At 42.5% G+C, this 16275-nt stretch overlaps 1 protein-coding gene across 1 annotated transcript; it reads right to left on the bottom strand.

The window, feature by feature from the left end:
* Positions 1 to 4926: 4926 nt before the first annotated feature.
* LOC109481510 lies at positions 4927 to 13047 on the bottom strand. The gene is made up of 12 exons (XM_019784087.1): positions 12995 to 13047; positions 11608 to 11867; positions 10858 to 11009; positions 10586 to 10664; positions 10171 to 10249; positions 9918 to 10054; positions 8646 to 8797; positions 8439 to 8525; positions 7989 to 8121; positions 7000 to 7132; positions 6130 to 6433; positions 4927 to 5799 (listed from the first exon to the last, which is right to left on the bottom strand). Exons 1-12 carry the CDS (start codon positions 13045 to 13047, stop codon positions 4927 to 4929), a joined length of 2442 nt encoding a protein of 813 aa, XP_019639646.1.
* Between the last annotated feature and the right edge of the window lie 3228 nt (positions 13048 to 16275).

Genomic DNA, 16275 nt, shown 5'->3' with positions numbered 1-16275 from the left:
TATCTTAGCATGGATATGTTTTAAAAGTAAAATCGACTGGGTGATCATAAACAAGCCAACGACTACTATGAACAGTCAGTGCAGATGAGGCAGCCTTTCTACGGCGAGAGCACTGCACCTTAACAATAACATTGCCATGTTCCTGGGTCCCTGCACGGACGGCAGATGTGACCACAGCGGTCACAGAAAGCAATAAAATCAAACTAGTATTGTACAAGAGCGATCCAAATAAAACTTAACACAATGTGAGGGGCTGTAGAAATGAGGGAGCCGTACGAATATACCTCCGAAAGACGATGAAGAGAGAGAGATGGAGAGAGAGGGAAATAGATAGACAGACAGATAGATAGATAGATAGACAGATAGATAGATAGAGATAGAGATGTTGATTTGATCATATGGATGACATCCACGCGCGCATGAATTTTCGTCCGTCCCCCCCCAAAAAAAAACTTTGAAAAAAAAACTGAAAGGTTTTTGACCACACTGATCGCAAAAGGCACCTGCAAAATGAGCAAATATATGCCGTAAATTGCAAAAAATAATTTTGGAAAACGAATAACGTTATACTAATGTCAAAATCGATTCCAAAGGAAAGGAAGAAAAAGCGAAGAAGTGAAAACGAAGAGTCCATTATTATATTTCAGTCCATACCATGGTATGTATGTATGTATGTATGTATGTAAGTCCCATAACCTTTACGGTCGTCGGGGCACCATGACAGCCAGCAGCATGTCTGGACTTGTCACGATGGCTCCTTAGGCTTATAATCTTGGCGGCGCCTATCTCCTACATTTTGAAGGTCTTAGGCACATAAAATTGAATGTGTGGGTCATTACGCTCGACTATAAAGGTGCAATGTGACCTCAGGTAACCCGCAATGGAACACGTGTTTCATGGCCAACGGCAGATGGAATGGGCCATTCTTTAGATAGAACATGGAACGGGTACAGCACTTTTGGCCCTTTTTTTGCTGAAAATAGCCATTAAAGTCCCCCAAATGAGTCATTTGGAAGTCACAGGTGTATGCCAAATACGTGACTGCTATTCTGTAGACACGCGTTCAAGGTACCCTTATACCGAATGTCATATCATTTGGTTGTAATACCAGGGCTCAGGATTCAAAAATCCATTTTTTGTCGAAAAATGCCCCCAAAACCTTCATAAACAAAAATTTTTCATAAACAAAAATTTTTCAAAGGCATGTTTAAAAAAATGAAAAAAAAAACGTCTGGGGGTATTTGCCCACTCTACCTCCATGCCAAATTTCAAGTCATTTGGCTGAATGATGGCGGAGTTGAATCCCTCTGACCGAGTGGCAGGAGGAGAAGGAGGAGGAGAAACATGAGAGAACACAATATATTTCATCCATACCATGGTATGGACTGAAATATAAATATTTCATCCATACCATGGTATGGACTGAAATATAATTAACATTCAGATGAAGCCTTTAGAATACAATGAACCATCATACTGTGGTTTACCATATCCTGGGTTCCTGGCAACTTATTGTTTACCTTTTGGTTTAATTTCTTGCCGATGTTGCAGAACATAAGAATTGCATACTTCAACCTTCTTTCTACCGGAAGCACCTTGGTGCTTTATTTGTATTTGGGTACAGGGTTAAGCAGCAGAAGACTTGGAAGAGTGGCTTAATTTATCTCATACAAGTTACAAGTTAAAACTTTCAGTAAAAGCCGGTTCTTTAGTTAAGTATAATGTTTTCCCCAACTTCCTTCTAAAAAAACATTGTGCTTGGGGATATTAAAAGTGCAACAGTTTTAGTCTTTATGTAGACTTGAGTTCAGTTGAGTTGACATTAAATGCCTTTATATGTCCACCTTTGTGTCCTGTATCTGTATCGGTATCACCGCCCTTTGGCGTAACAAACCAGCTTCGCAGGCAAGCGGCGCCGCGGCAGATAGCTACAATGTATATCACACTGAAAGACTTGTTACACTCAATCTTTGCACATTTAATTGCAGGAGTTGTTTAGAGCTTTCCAGTGATGATGCCCCAACTGTGCTCGGGCAACGAGTTCCACTCTAGGATAGTTCTTGGGAAATGCAAGTTTTTGAACTCTCCAGTTCTCGGTTGATAATTCTGGTGTCCTGTCCTCATATGCCCCCTGGTTGTGTAGTCTGAGCTCGGGGTCTTATAGACATGAATCCGATCTGTTTCCTAAGATCATAGGGAAGTATTTACCGGAGGGCACAGGCTGAACAATGCTGGATGTCAGACTAGGAGAAGATTCTAGTGAAGAGTAAGGTTACGTTAGTAGCCAGAACAGTGCGCGTAGTTTGATATGGTCGAGGTGAGGTCACAGGATTGCTTCTGGTAAAATGAGGGGATAGATCTAACAGTTGGAGTCTGTTTCATATTGTGCATCGAATTTGTGAATCTTTTTCTTTGCAAGACTTCCTCAAGTTTTAGGAGATTATTGCGTTTCTTGCTAAATGAAAAGATACCATCAACTAAGTTGGGATTACGATTGCAACCATTGAGGCATACTTGAGGACGCGTCTTACATTGTCCATACGATTTGCAAGATCTTTTCTTCGCGTTGAAATACTTTCCACTCACATTACCATCTTTACTGTAGTACATTCAGTTAATATGACTCCGGTAACCTTTTTCAATGAGGATTAAAGGTTATATCAAACCATGTACCGTCCGCATGTGATAGGATGTATGTTCTCTTCTGTTAGTCTATTGTCTGAATATTGAGCGAGGTCTCCCGTTATTTCACGGCAAGAGATCTAGAGTTTTACGTTAGATTTGTGTGGCCCTTGATTTTATGATTGACTAATACGATACAGGATACAAGTACATGTATCAAAGACAACAAAAATGAAACAAGATGAGCCATCTGATTTGCTAATAGAAAAGGTATGTAACACATTGCTATTAATATACCATTGTTGGCCTTAAACGTGTGCTGGTGGTGAGATTTATGTAGAACAGCGAGCAGATTATTATTGGAATGAGCAGAGCACTTTGGACTAATCTCTCTGGCTGTTCACAGCTTAGAGGTACATATCCAATATTTTGTCAAAGACATCTCTGTTACATAGCGGATCATAATGACCCCCAGCGGGGGTCTTCACTCTTCGTTAAAAATGGAAAAATCTCAGGATTTATTCCAAAGATCTCAATATTTTAGACAAAATCTTGAGATCTTATGAGACAATCTTGAGATTTTTCATGACAATCTCAAGATCTTTCAGAAAATCTTAAGATGAAAATGAAAGGTCTCAAGATCTTTCCAAGTTGTTTTCAAAGCATCTTGAGATTTTTTCATAGCATCTCGAGATGCTTTAAAAATCTCAAGATTACTTAATAAATCATGAGATCTTTAAACAAATCTTGATATTTTTTAAAGCATCTCGAGATGCTATGGAAAAATTTCAAGATGGTTTAAAAATATCTTGGAAGATCTTGAGACCTTTCGTTTTCATCTTAAGATTTTCTGAAAGATCTTGAGATTATCTCATGAGCTCATAAGATCTCAAGATTTCGTCTAAAATATTGAGATCTTTGGAATAAATCCTGAGATTTTTTCATTTTTAACGAAGCGTGAAGACCCCCGCTGGGGGTCATTATGATCCGCTATGTAACAGAGAAGTTTTTGACAAAATATTGGATATGTACCTCTAAGCTGTGAACAGCCTGAGAGATTAGTCCAAAGTGCTCTGCTCATTCCAATAATAATCTGCTCACTGTTGTAGGTTTTAACTGAAGAACAGCCGATTGAAGTTGTAACTAAAATACAATCGACAGGGTCGCAAGACTGGGTGATTTGCCTTCAAATTTTATGTATGGTTTATTTCTACAGTAGTATTGCGCGCATGTAGCGGCCAAAGAGTGATCTGAAGAGACTGCGTCTTGCTGACCAGCGTGGCTGATGACCGCAAGGGGAGGAGAACTCACGGCTTACATGTACAGCTACGGGACTGAGTGAGTTATACCCCCATTCCACTTAGACGGCGCTCTCTCCGCGACCTGAAATTGGCCAGAGCGCGGACAGAGCGCCTGGGCGACTGTATAGAAGCGGTTCACGCGTGAGAGCGCCAAGGACAGCCAAGGACAGCGATGGGGGCGGAGAAAGCGCCATGAGAGCGCACAATGGCCAAACCATTAATTTGGATCGAAAACCTGACGACGTCGGCGCTCTCACGGCGCTCTCTCCGCGCTCCGACCAATCTCAGGTGGCAGAGAGAGCGCAGTGAGAGCGCCGTCTCACACCAGCTTCTGTATCTATATAGCCGGTATAACCGCGCCCTTCGGCGTAACACACCAGCTTCTGTATCTGTATAGCCGGTATAACCGCGCCCTTCGGCATAACACACCAGTTTCTGTATCTGTATAGCCGGTATAACCGCGCCCTTCGGCGTAACACACCAGCTTCAGGTAGCAGAGAGAGCGTCATGAGAGCGCCACTAAGTGGAATGGGGGACTTAGTGAGTGGCCAATCAAAGGACAAACTAAACTTGCATGTATGCATTTTATATAAGTGCTGCAACTACGTGAAGCACAAAGTGTAGATGCCAAAGGACGTAGTAATATGAAATGATACGTAATGAGTGCGCAACGCCGGCTCATGGACTACAATGCTTGGATTTTGGATTCACATAAAATGTAATTTTATCAACATTTATTTTGGTCCCTTTACTATAGCTATGATTTTCAGCCCAGAAAATATCCATTTGGCAGGGCCATATAACACAGTTATAATAAAGCCGGTGGGTAATTTCAGTTTTATATCATGTCCATTTATGCATGTGTAAAATATGTCCTCGTATTCCTTTTCATGATAGATTCAATATGATATAACTTGAACATGTGACATAAGATAGGAAAATTGATGATATTTATAGTAGAGCGCTTTTGTTGATAGTCTTATCATAACATTCAGCAGACACTTTAGATTGTTTTACGCCGAAGGGCCGTTAACCTCGAGCTCTTCTTGACAATGCCCAATTCTGCCCTCAATGCTAGCTCGTCCAAGCTCTTGCTCTTTTTGTGCTGTAGTCGTGATGTCTTTGACTCTTCAATCGCCTTTATCATCCCTTTCAACTTCTGTTGAATCGTGTTGATCTCGCTACTCGAAAGTCCAGTCAGTTCCTCATCCGTAAATCTTTTCTCAAGTGCCGAGACAGTCTTCACCAACTTTGTCTTTGCCGGGTTTCTTTTCTTGTCATGTTGCTTAAAATGAGATTTATTTGCCATCTCATTTCCGCCATCTTGTAACTGAAGGATCCGGATAACCTCCTCAGGCGCGATGATGATAACAAGACAGAAAGAACGAGACAAGGCAGTGTACAGCAGTTCCACTGCGTTGTCTTCGCCGGGACAAGGGGGATTATACAAGATCAGTACCTTGGTCTCTAAACCCTTGAACCTTCTGATACTATCCACTATGATGGCGTCTCTCTTCGGATTCTTGATAGATTCCGTAGCATTCTGGCACGGTATCATCTTGTTCTTTTTGTCTTTGAGGTTCTTTTTTATGTCATCCGCAGTCTTCTGATTATCACGAACGAGAACACAAATGTCATTTGGAGGCACCTTCTTCTCAAGTAGACTATTCACATGCTTTGAGATGTAGTAACAGGCGACCTTGGGATCTTTAGGGTCCTTAGGGTCTTTAGGGTCCTTGGGATCTTTAGGGTCACAGGCGACCTTGAGATCTTTAGGGTCACTCTCTTTGCCCATTTTGTCCCACTCTATGGACATGCCGTAGATATTGTGTCCAATAGAGCACCGATGTTCTATTGTTTTAAGGTACTTCTTGAACTGGTCATAAACACTGCGTGTCATCCGATACACCTTGTGCAGTTTAATCGCCTTGTCATGTTCGTCAGAAGAAAGTCCTGTCGCTTTAAAGCTTACGAGCTGCTGATTGTCGAAGAAAATCCAATGAAACTTACTCTCGCAATCTGAGTTTTCTTGGATCCACTCTAGAAGCTTTTGCCACTTACCGGTGAAATCTTGACCTTCGTCAACGAAAATGTGGTCAAATTTAAACATCTCATGGACTTTAGATTTTTGTTCTGAATTGTTTGGATCAATATCGCGTTTCGAAACACCGGTAACCTCGTACAGTATGGAATTTAAAGTTCTGACTGTAACACAGGGGCATTCTTTCAATTCCGTGGTGAGCTTCTCTCCCAGTGGTTTGTTGTAACAGAGCACAAGAATTGTCTCTTTTTTCCCAGCTTTTCTGATGTCTGTGTCGAGAGCTCGTACCTTGTGCAGTAGGATGGAAGTCTTCCCGCTTCCTGCTGGCCCCGTGATGTGCAGGTGCAGAGGCAGCCCAATGTTGTCCAGGAGAACGAGTTGCTGACTGTTGAACATGTGCAGGACTTCACTGGTGGTGCTAGTTACCTGTTTTCCCAGGGCAGGAACGGCACTTCTAGACTTAATGAACCTGCATGCATGCACGTACGAGAAGTCAGCATTTCAATGACATTCAATGAATGTCTTCGAAGAATGATGTTTAAAACACTTATTATTACCTTTGCCAAGAATGTATGTGAAGGATAACTGAAGAACCGGTTGACGGATCGTTGTCAGTTTTGTGTGTAGGTAATTAGATTCTTATTAATCAAATCAGAGTGCAATTTGCCTAATTGATTAGGAAAGTTTATGAATCCTTTGTATTCCATGATAGGACTCTCATATAATCTGGCGAAAATGCAGCTGACAGCTCGAGTAGATAATCACCTACTGCAAGGGTCTGGGCCCAATGGCCCTACACTAGACACTAGAATCCGCGGACAAACGTGTATAGTGAGCCGTTGGAAAATGGTTCCCTGGTTTCACTACGTCTCACTTTTCTCCATGGTGTATTACTGAAAGTTTAAAATCATTTGGCAAAGGTATGAGATCTTAGAACTCTAGATGGATCTTAACTTTATGTATTGAGGGAGAGGTACACAATTTATAGAGCAACTGATTTTCCTCTTCACTCATGAAAACCATTAGAAAAATTACCTGCAGAGTAGACACTTGTACAGGTCGTCACTGATGTCCAAAGGCTCAATGACGCTGATTTTCTTGCCCCACCACTCACGGAGACTCTTAGCGTCCTGACAATCTTTCTTGAAGCAGCCGTCTTTGTACAATCCTTTTTGGAAGTAGAAATAGGAGGTTCGAATTCGTGATTCACATTTAATTCTACCCGACAGGTAAGTACTGTGATAGCTGTAATCAAGATACAAACAACCTTACCAGAATCCACTGATTAATGCAACAATTTTCCTTAAAGTTTGTCTAGTTTTAGGACATTGCTACTTTTATAAGTAGATAGCAGATTTTGAAGGAGAGACCTCCTGGCAATGCTAAAATACAACTTTTGAGAGAAAGAGAGACATGAGTGGAGACGTAAAGCCATAAAAAGAGACTGCTTTTATGTGGTAACAATCAAGGCTTAAGTGTTTTCGCAATGATCTTACAAAATGGAGGTGGAAAAGCCCAGGGGACAGCATGTTAGGATGTCTAATTACCAAAACTTTACATGTTCATGGTTTCATTTTCACTGATTGACCGGTTCATTGCGAGAACTTGACATCGCAAAGTGTTTTGTTTTAGGTAGTACAGACTGGTAACCAGTCTATTGTGGGCCTGCCAGGGGCTCGGGTTTTGATAGGAGCGCACGTGTTGGCTTTTGGCCTACCACCGGGTTCATTTACAATTATATTTTTTTATACTGCATGCTACCGAGTTTACTTCAATTGTACTTAGCAGAGGTTAGTGACATGCTCTGCATGTTCATTAGAATTTTCGCTATAATTGACTGATTATTCCAGGCAATAAAATTTTTTTCTCAACTACTTTCTCAACTATTTTGCTAAGAGATCACTCAACCGACTATTAGCTAATGCCTGTTCAAAAAATACCTGACTTTGTGGAGTGAAATGTATGAGAATACTGCTTTAGTGCCACAAACTTGGGCATTAAATGAACAGCTAGGATAGCTGTACCTGGTAGTGTTTCCTTCCCTTCTTGTACAGCAGGCAGCTCGCGGCAGGTCTGTCCGTCGTCTTTGTCGGTCGCCAGCCAGCGCTCACAGGTGAACACCAGGGTCTCACCTGAGCTGGGGTGGGACAGCTCCACCTGGGACATAATACAAGACGAGTCAACAACAACAATAATGATTCCGTATAGGATACAACCTCCGTATGATGTTTGCCTGATGTTTGCCATGATTTATAGGTGCGCAGATCCAGACAAAAACATGTTGTTCAAAGTATGAAAGTCTCAAAAGCCAATGGTAGTATTTGCTCATAAAGTATGTAACTTGTTAAATGAATATACAATATACACTTCCTGAGCTTGCACCCTTTCTGCAAGGATTGGAACGGGACATTCTCCATCTAATGTCCAGTCATAACATCTAACAGAACAGGTATATCGATCCTGATGTTCCGTACCTTATCCACCTTCCACCCTGGGTCTGTTCCACTATTGTCATGTTCTAGTCGGATCTTGTAGATTTTTCCAACACCTCCCATTTTCACCTAGGGACGAGGGCAACAACAGCTTTAACAAAAATGTAACTTTCTTTCAAGATGTAAATCATCCTCAGTCACAAACTTTCTAGAAAAGAAAAGTGCTTTTTTATATGCATGTACACTTACATCTATGTTCCCGCTCTCAAAGAAGCCGCTTTCTCCGCCCCCCAGCTGCAGGGGTCCTGAGTTCCCCTGGTCCCCGTACACAGTCAGGCTGACCTGGGCATCTGTGCCTGCATTCTCATCCTCACTGGTCGTTATTCTCACTGTCCAGTCATCTTAAGGGGGACCAAAAAATACTTCATAGGAGCCAGTTGTCATGAATTAAGTTGAATGTTGTTCATGTCTGGTTATATACAACCCAAAACAAAAGTCACATTAAAAGACAAAAGAATATGCAAATTCTTTTTGACATCTCATTAATGTGGTTGTTTTTATTTCATTCATTCTTAAAAAATTTTTTTTTTTACAATGGCTACTAGTAAACTTCCATCAATCGCGATATCTACTCCAGCATGAGTACATTATTCTAATAGGTAGTTATATTTCAGTCCATACCATGGTATGGATGAAATATATTGTGTTCCCTCATGTTTCCCCTCCTCCTCCTGCCACTCGGTCATAGGGATTCAACTCCGCCATCATTTAGCCAAATGACTTGAAATTTGGCATGGAGGTAGAGTGGGCCAATACCCCCAGACGTTTTTTTCATTTTTTTTAAACATGCCTTTGAAAATTTTTATGAAGGTTTTTTGGGGCATTTTTCGCCAAAAAATGGATTTTTGGATCCTGAGCCCTGGTATTACAACCAAATGATATGACATTCGGTATAAGGGTACCTTGAACGTGTGTCTACAGAATAGCATTCATGTATTTGGCATACACCACTTCCAAATGACTCATTTGGGGGACTTTAATGGCTATTTTCAGCAAAAAAGGGCCAAAAGTGCTGTATCCGTTCCATGTTCTATCTAAAGAATGGCCCATTCCATCTGCCGTTGGCCATGGAACACGTGTTCCATTGCGGGTTACCCTGGGTCACATTGCACGTAAGTCGTGCGTAATGACCCGCACATTCAATTTTATGTGCCTAAGACCTTCAAAATGTATCAAATCTCATCATTGTTAGTATTTGCATACCTGTAATAAGATAATAAGATTAGTAAAGCTTTCGAGATCCAAAGTACTTGTTCTTGCATCTTTGTTCTCATATAGCTACTATCTAATTCATTTATTTGAGAACCTTTGCCAGTTTTGCACTGGGGTAAGTTTGGAATAGTCCACTTTTGCGTGGGAGGGAGATGGACTGAAATATGCTGTATTTGCTCCCAAGCAAATGTCGGTCTTTCTAGTTTTGTTGTAGTTTTTTTACTGTGTACAGTAGAATATTTAATCTACCTTGTTTGTTGTCTGTGGTCTCCTTTGGTGAAGGTGAGGCTTGGGTGAGGTCAGGAGACTTAACGCGATCTGATTTTTCCACTTCTACCGGCAGTTCTCGCTCTGTTAACTTGTCATCTTTATTTTCATCTAGCCACCTGTACAACACAATGTACATCTTGTCTAAAACAAACAATCCAATCACAACTAAAAAAAACGCATTTTATATATTGAAAACAGATGATGGAGAAGGCAGAATAATGAAGCCAGTTACATTTTACATGGGAAGATGTACTCCTTGTCTGCTTCAGGAGACCCTCTGATGACCACCTTGTCCAGGTGCCAGCCTGATCCTGATGACAGGACAAAACACATTCATCATCTATCCTGACTCAAACACATTTTCTACTTGTAATACAACGTCGATTGCTGTTTTCTACTGTGGAAAGAGGACATGGTCTATTAGATAATAGGGTCTTAGCTTTCAATTACAATGTACACTTGTCAAGACATGATCACAGTAACTGTTATTCCTTGCCTATCTTACACTACAGCCAGTGATTAGCACAATTATATACCACAAGAATGTGAATTTGACTTAAAGTAATGAAAGTCGGAGAAGCTTAGTGATGATTGTTAAATTAACTGTTCCTCATAACTTGAACAGGGGACTTGTGAAAAACACTGACCAGGTCCATGTCCATCATGGCCGATAACAACCTTCTGTAGCCCCCAGAGAGACACAGCCTCCACTTCAAACAGGTCCATCTACAACACAAGCAGCAAAACTGTCAAGACAATATAAAAAGGCAAATCTCAACACTATTAATGTCTTGAAATAAAAAGCTTGGGGCATATTCAGTAAAACAGAAGTGAAATGGCAAGACTGAAATTAATAAATTCCATTACTATCATTTCATGACTCTTAACAACGAAATGCGAAAAAGTATGACACACTCACCTGTCCCTGCTTAAACTTGTCTTTGTTATGTGATCTGATCAGCCGTCTCTTCCCTGTGTCCCCCCTCTGCCCATATATGGTGATGTACACATTGGAGTCTGTCCCAGCGCCTTCCTGGTCAGTGGTGTGGACTTCTACCTGGTACTTCAGCACTGTGGACAGGTATATTAAATTTTTTCATTGTGTCAAAGTTTACCAAGAGTTTTAAATGGTATCTTTGCCCCCACCGTCTTTTTGTATCAAATTCCTGGCAACTCTACAGATGAAAGACCAGCCCTTTTTATGAAGTCTTCAGAAAGCTTTTTACTGTATCAAATGAGAGGTTTTAAACCAAAAGACAGAGGGGGGGGGTCCAAACAAAGAAGCACGAACTCTTGAAACAGAGAAACAGTGTAACGATCGATGTATCAGATGAGAGGTGTGAAAAATAATCACATATCATGACCGTAATATGTGTTTTTCGCAATGATTTTTAAATGTGGTAGTGGGGGGAAAGGCCAGGGGACAGCCCAGGGGATCAATTTACTAGTGCTACATGTAGCAGATCCAAGAAAATGATAATATCAGGCAGGGGGTCGAGTGGGAGGCGAAGTGAAAACAATTGTTTCCTTAAAATTGGGTCTTACCCTGTCGCACATTCACATCATTTCTTTAGCACTACCTTGCTCATTTTAATTAATAAATAATAATAAATAATGCCATTATAATGACCTATAATGATTAGGACTTCGCAGAGGTAACTTAACCTACCTGAGTTCGGTGCACAGTTGGGCATCATAATAAAAACTGGATTCGTAAAATGAACGGTAGATGCATCAGGTGGGAGTTTGTCTTGAAGATACGATGACAGAGCCTCTCGAGCCTTTTTCATCTGCCCTTTTGCTTTGCTGAACCGATCATGTCTAAAATTATCTGACCTGACTGCCTTAACTTCCATGAAGATGAGTCCATATTTCTTACTCACGATGACAAAGTCGAATTCACCAAGCACCTTCCCTTTTTCTCTACCACTTTGTTGACGGAATTTGAATCCGTGAATGACAAACATTGGATTACCAGCCTGTTCTTTGGCAAGTTCATTTCCAAGTTCATGGAGGCGACTGTAAACGTGCCATTCCGCTTCATTTCCCGCTATTTTCCGATCTTTCTGTTTCCCAGAATTGGTGAATATATCAGGGACCATGTAAAACGCAGTCCGCCAGTCGGGGTAGTTATTGTTTATGTAGTTCTCCACATTTCTGTTGCTGAACTCAGCCGAGCCGTCGTCTTGCAAGGACTCTTGTGCAGTGAAGGTAAGGTACTGAGTACACGAAGCTATCCCAGTCAACCAAGCGGAAACCCGGAAAATCAATCCCGTGGCCCAGAGGTAAAAGGTAACCAAAGTCCTCCCCAAACGTCTAAGCTATATGATCACAAATAATAAACAAAATTAGACCAATGGAATATTACGGTACAAAAATTAACCGAGAAGTTTAACTCCACTATATATATATATATATGTGTGTGTGTAACACGTGCACGCATGCAGATTCGATTCGAACTGAAAAAAACTCATTATTGATATCTTTTCGGCTAATGTGTAGTTTACGGCCCAACTTTTAACTTTGTCTGCTCGTCGCGCTAGTTGTGCAACGACGCCATTTTACGCGGGCATGTGGCGATTAAACCGCTCGGTGATTATTCAACAGTTATGAACGATCAGAAAAAGGTTATAGAGGGTAAAATGTGATGTTCTCGACATATCATCAATAAGCCGTAGTGACCGTACACGGGTCTGCGCATCAACCAGCGGCGAACCCACCATACCAGCCAGGGGCGTACCAGTCTGGGACCCGCCAGGATCGCCCCCCATCCCCACCCCCACCCCGCTAGGGACCCTGTAGTAGCCTCCTGTGCAGGCCCCGCGGCGGTGGGGAAGAGTTTTTAACGCGTTATTTCAATATAGCCGGCCATCCTACATAGCCGCCGAGAGAAGGTTCCATTCTGCCAACAGACTGACTGAGCACCGGACTGGACGGGTTCCTAACAGAAACCGGCCGTTAAAGGGACCAAAAGTTTGTGAATTTTAAATACAAGCTGCCTCAGCGCCCCGACAGGGAGCCGTAAAGGAACATTTCATTGACATTGTGACCCTGACAGCCGGCGCAGGCACGGCTTCATGATGCCGACCGGCGCCAACACCGAGAACATGCCGATCAGGCCCCGTTTCAAATGTGACTCCAGCTTTATGCTTAGGTCACATTTGAAACGGCGCCCGTTCGGCATGTCCTCGGCGTAGACGCCGGCCGGCGTCATGGCGCCGAGCGTGCGCCGTACTGTCAGGGTCACAATTAAATGTTCCTTTACGGCTTCCTGTCGGGGCCTGCTTGTGCTCCGGCCGGCGGCTCTCATTAATATTCATAAACTTTTGCGGCCGGTTTCTGTCAGGGACCCGTCCGGTGCCCGGTCAGTCGCCCGTCTTGACCCGTGCGGCGTGTGGTAGGGTGCCGACCGGCTCTTACAGTTCGGCCGGGCAGCTGTCAGGTCCCTGGCGGGTTCCTGGCGGGATCCCGACGGGCTCCTCTCGTGTTTTTGAGCAGGTACATATATAAGCGCTGCACTGCCTGCTACCGTTCACTTAACTTCAAGTAAAGAGTACACGTCAAGTAAAGAGTAGACTGAAGTTGGCGATGCAGCGTTCAGTGCAACCTGCAAACAACTTACAAGCCCGTCTGAGATTGAGATTGGTGACAACCTACATGTAGGTCTTCTGGCATTGGTAGCTGAAGAAGAGAGGCAGGCAGAACTGGTGCGTCGCAAAAGTAACCGAGGGCCTACTTTCGAAAGTACGTCAACAGTGACGCAGGAAGTACTTCAGCAGTGACGCAGGAAGTGTGCCGTGGCAGCTCCTTGCTATTGAGCAATAAAACCACTGAATATCGTTACTTCTGTTGAAATTTGGACTGAAAATAAATGCCAATAACTTCTGATTTCATTTTATTACGAAGGCATATGATGTAACAAGAGATAATGTCAGACAGATTCTATTCCTGTTATGATCTGTTTTATGAAGTTGGCAAGAGAGCCGTGCCGGCTGTTTTCCCTTGCCCTTCGACATTCTGACACACAAATACAAGGTGTAACACACACAAGTACACGATGTAACACACACGTGGTGAACTGTGCGACGTAGTCTGAGGCAGGAGTTTATATATGCTCCCTATAACCCCCTTTTCCTGACCATCTGATGCACTGATCAGCACACGTGACGTCATAATCTTAGGCAGGTGCCTGTTCGGCCACCCGACGGGTCCCGGGCAGTGAGGTTACGGCGTCGCTTCGGCGTATTTCGCCGAACGGGGCCCGAAGTGTTTTTAACTCTGAGTTAAAATCGATTCGGCGACCGCGCGGAGCCAAAAATAGGCCGGCAGCCGTCGGGAAGCCCGCCGGTCTCCGTCCAGGTCCCGTTCGGTAGTGCCAAAAAACACGCCGAACACGCGCCGAGAGGGCCCCTTTCTTGAATTGTGACCTAAGCATTAGGAAGCCTTTCTTATCATATACCTTTTCTCAAGGCGGTGGATTCCAAGTGCCTATCGGCACAGAAGTGAAGTCATGCCGTTAAAAAAGACTGTCTCGCCCGCTAGCCTCGCCAAGGCTAGGCCTGATACTCCAACTACACAACTACAGCAACTACTTGTAGTTTATTACCTCCATGAAATGTGTCATGGAGGTTATATTTTCAGTTGCGTTTATCTGTCCGTCCGTCTGTCCGTCTGTCCGTCTGTTGGTCAACAAGATAACTTAAGAACGCCTGGATGGATTGGTTTCATACTTGGTGTGTTGGTAGGATGTGACGAAAACTGGAAATGATTAGATTTTGGGCCCCCTAGTGGCTTCCCTTGGTACTGCAGCGCAACTTCCGGTTTTGATATCTCGCGATCTGGACATGCTAGGGTCATGATATTTGGATGGAAGGTAGCTCTTGTCCTCGGGAAGAAGTCACGTGAGTTTGGTCCCCCTAGCGGCTTGTTCTGGAACTGCAGGGTGGTTTCCTTGAAAATCTTCGAAAGAGGATAACTGAACAACCGTTTGATGGATCATCATGATTTTTGGTATGTAGGTAGCTTAAGTGATGCTTGATATAATCAAAATATAATTATGCAAATCAGGGTCTAATTTGCATAATTAATGAGGAAATTCTATAAATCAGCTGTATTTCATATTAGGGCTATAAAACTCTATAGACATATGTTAGTGAGAACGGCAAGATCATTGGCAGATTGTAAAGGAAGACCTAATTTGCATAATAAATGGCAAATTGGTACAATTTTATGGTGGTAACTGCTGGGAATTTAATACTTGCCATAATTGGAAGTTCAGTGAAGGTGAACATCACTAAACATAATTTATTTCAATCAGGACCTCATTTGCATAATTTATGAGGAAACGCTAGAATAGCCTTATTTCTTAACATAACCCTGTCATTTGGTGGAGAGTATGATCAATTGATACAATATATGCAAATGGCCTCATATAATTTGAATATATGCGGTGAAAAATGTAAGCCAATTACAGGTGGTCATCACCATGCGTAAGATTTATGAAAGCAAGACACATGTCATGGAGGTATGAGATCATCGAACTCTAGTTATGAAGTCTTTCTTATAATATGCGTTTCCTTGGCGGTGGCCTCTAGGTGCCTATATCGGCACTGAAGCGATCTCAGACCGTAAAAAAGACGACACACATTAGCCTCGCCTAGATGGGTTGTAATACGCCAACTACACAATAATATAACTTTCCTCAAGTCTTTGGACTCTAAGTGCCTATTCCCACCTGTAGGTGCCTATCGGTACAGAAGAAAAGTCAGACCGTCTAAAAAGACGGTCACACCCGCTAGTCTCGCCAAGTCAAGGCGTATAAAACTATAATGCCAACTACACAACTACAGCAACTACATGTAGTTAGGAAACCTTTACGTATCGACTCGTTCTGCGTGAACCAGCACTCAGCGACGTTGGCCGGTGGATGTGCACTGTCCTGCCCGCTAGCCTTTTCGTGGGAAGGATTTGCTACAATGCAATGAGAATAGTGACTACCACGATTTCGTGATGCGGTATTTGGATGTTACAAAATATTAAAAATTGTAATAGAATGCCTTGTACTATCTCACATTGATTATTGCAGCCCAGTTTGGTCATGCACAACTAAAACTAACATAAACCTTCTGCAACGAATGCAGAACAAGGCAACTCGTCTGTTTCAGTCGAAGCCACAGTGGAAACCTGTGCACACGAGATTGTTAATAAACACCATGACAACATTTAAAAGGATAACACTCACAAACGAACCTATTTGTATCAGTAGGCAACTGCGTTCGGTCAACAACTTGTCATAGTTATAGAACCCGTTTGCTGCTAAACAATCTTTCTGTTAGAG

This window comes from Branchiostoma belcheri, unplaced genomic scaffold (genome assembly GCF_001625305.1).
Source record: "Branchiostoma belcheri isolate BF01 breed outbred unplaced genomic scaffold, Haploidv18h27 scaffold56, whole genome shotgun sequence".
Taxonomy (NCBI): domain Eukaryota; kingdom Metazoa; phylum Chordata; class Leptocardii; order Amphioxiformes; family Branchiostomatidae; genus Branchiostoma; species Branchiostoma belcheri.
This window is presented reverse-complemented; position numbering and strand designations above follow the sequence as displayed.

What these genes read in the sequence shown, in the direction of transcription:
- LOC109481510 (XM_019784087.1), bottom strand. Translation starts at nt 13,047, where the DNA reads ATGTTCTCGGTGTTGGCGCCGGTCGGCATCATGAAGCCGTGCCTGCGC. An exon ending in TACATCTTCCCATGTAAAAT is followed by an intron (nt 10,055 to 10,170) that starts GTAACTGGCTTC and finishes TGTGTTGTACAG; the next exon opens with GTGGCTAGATGAAAATAAAG. An exon ending in GACCACAGACAACAAACAAG is followed by an intron (nt 8,798 to 9,917) that starts GTAGATTAAATA and finishes GTCCCCCTTAAG; the next exon opens with ATGACTGGACAGTGAGAATA.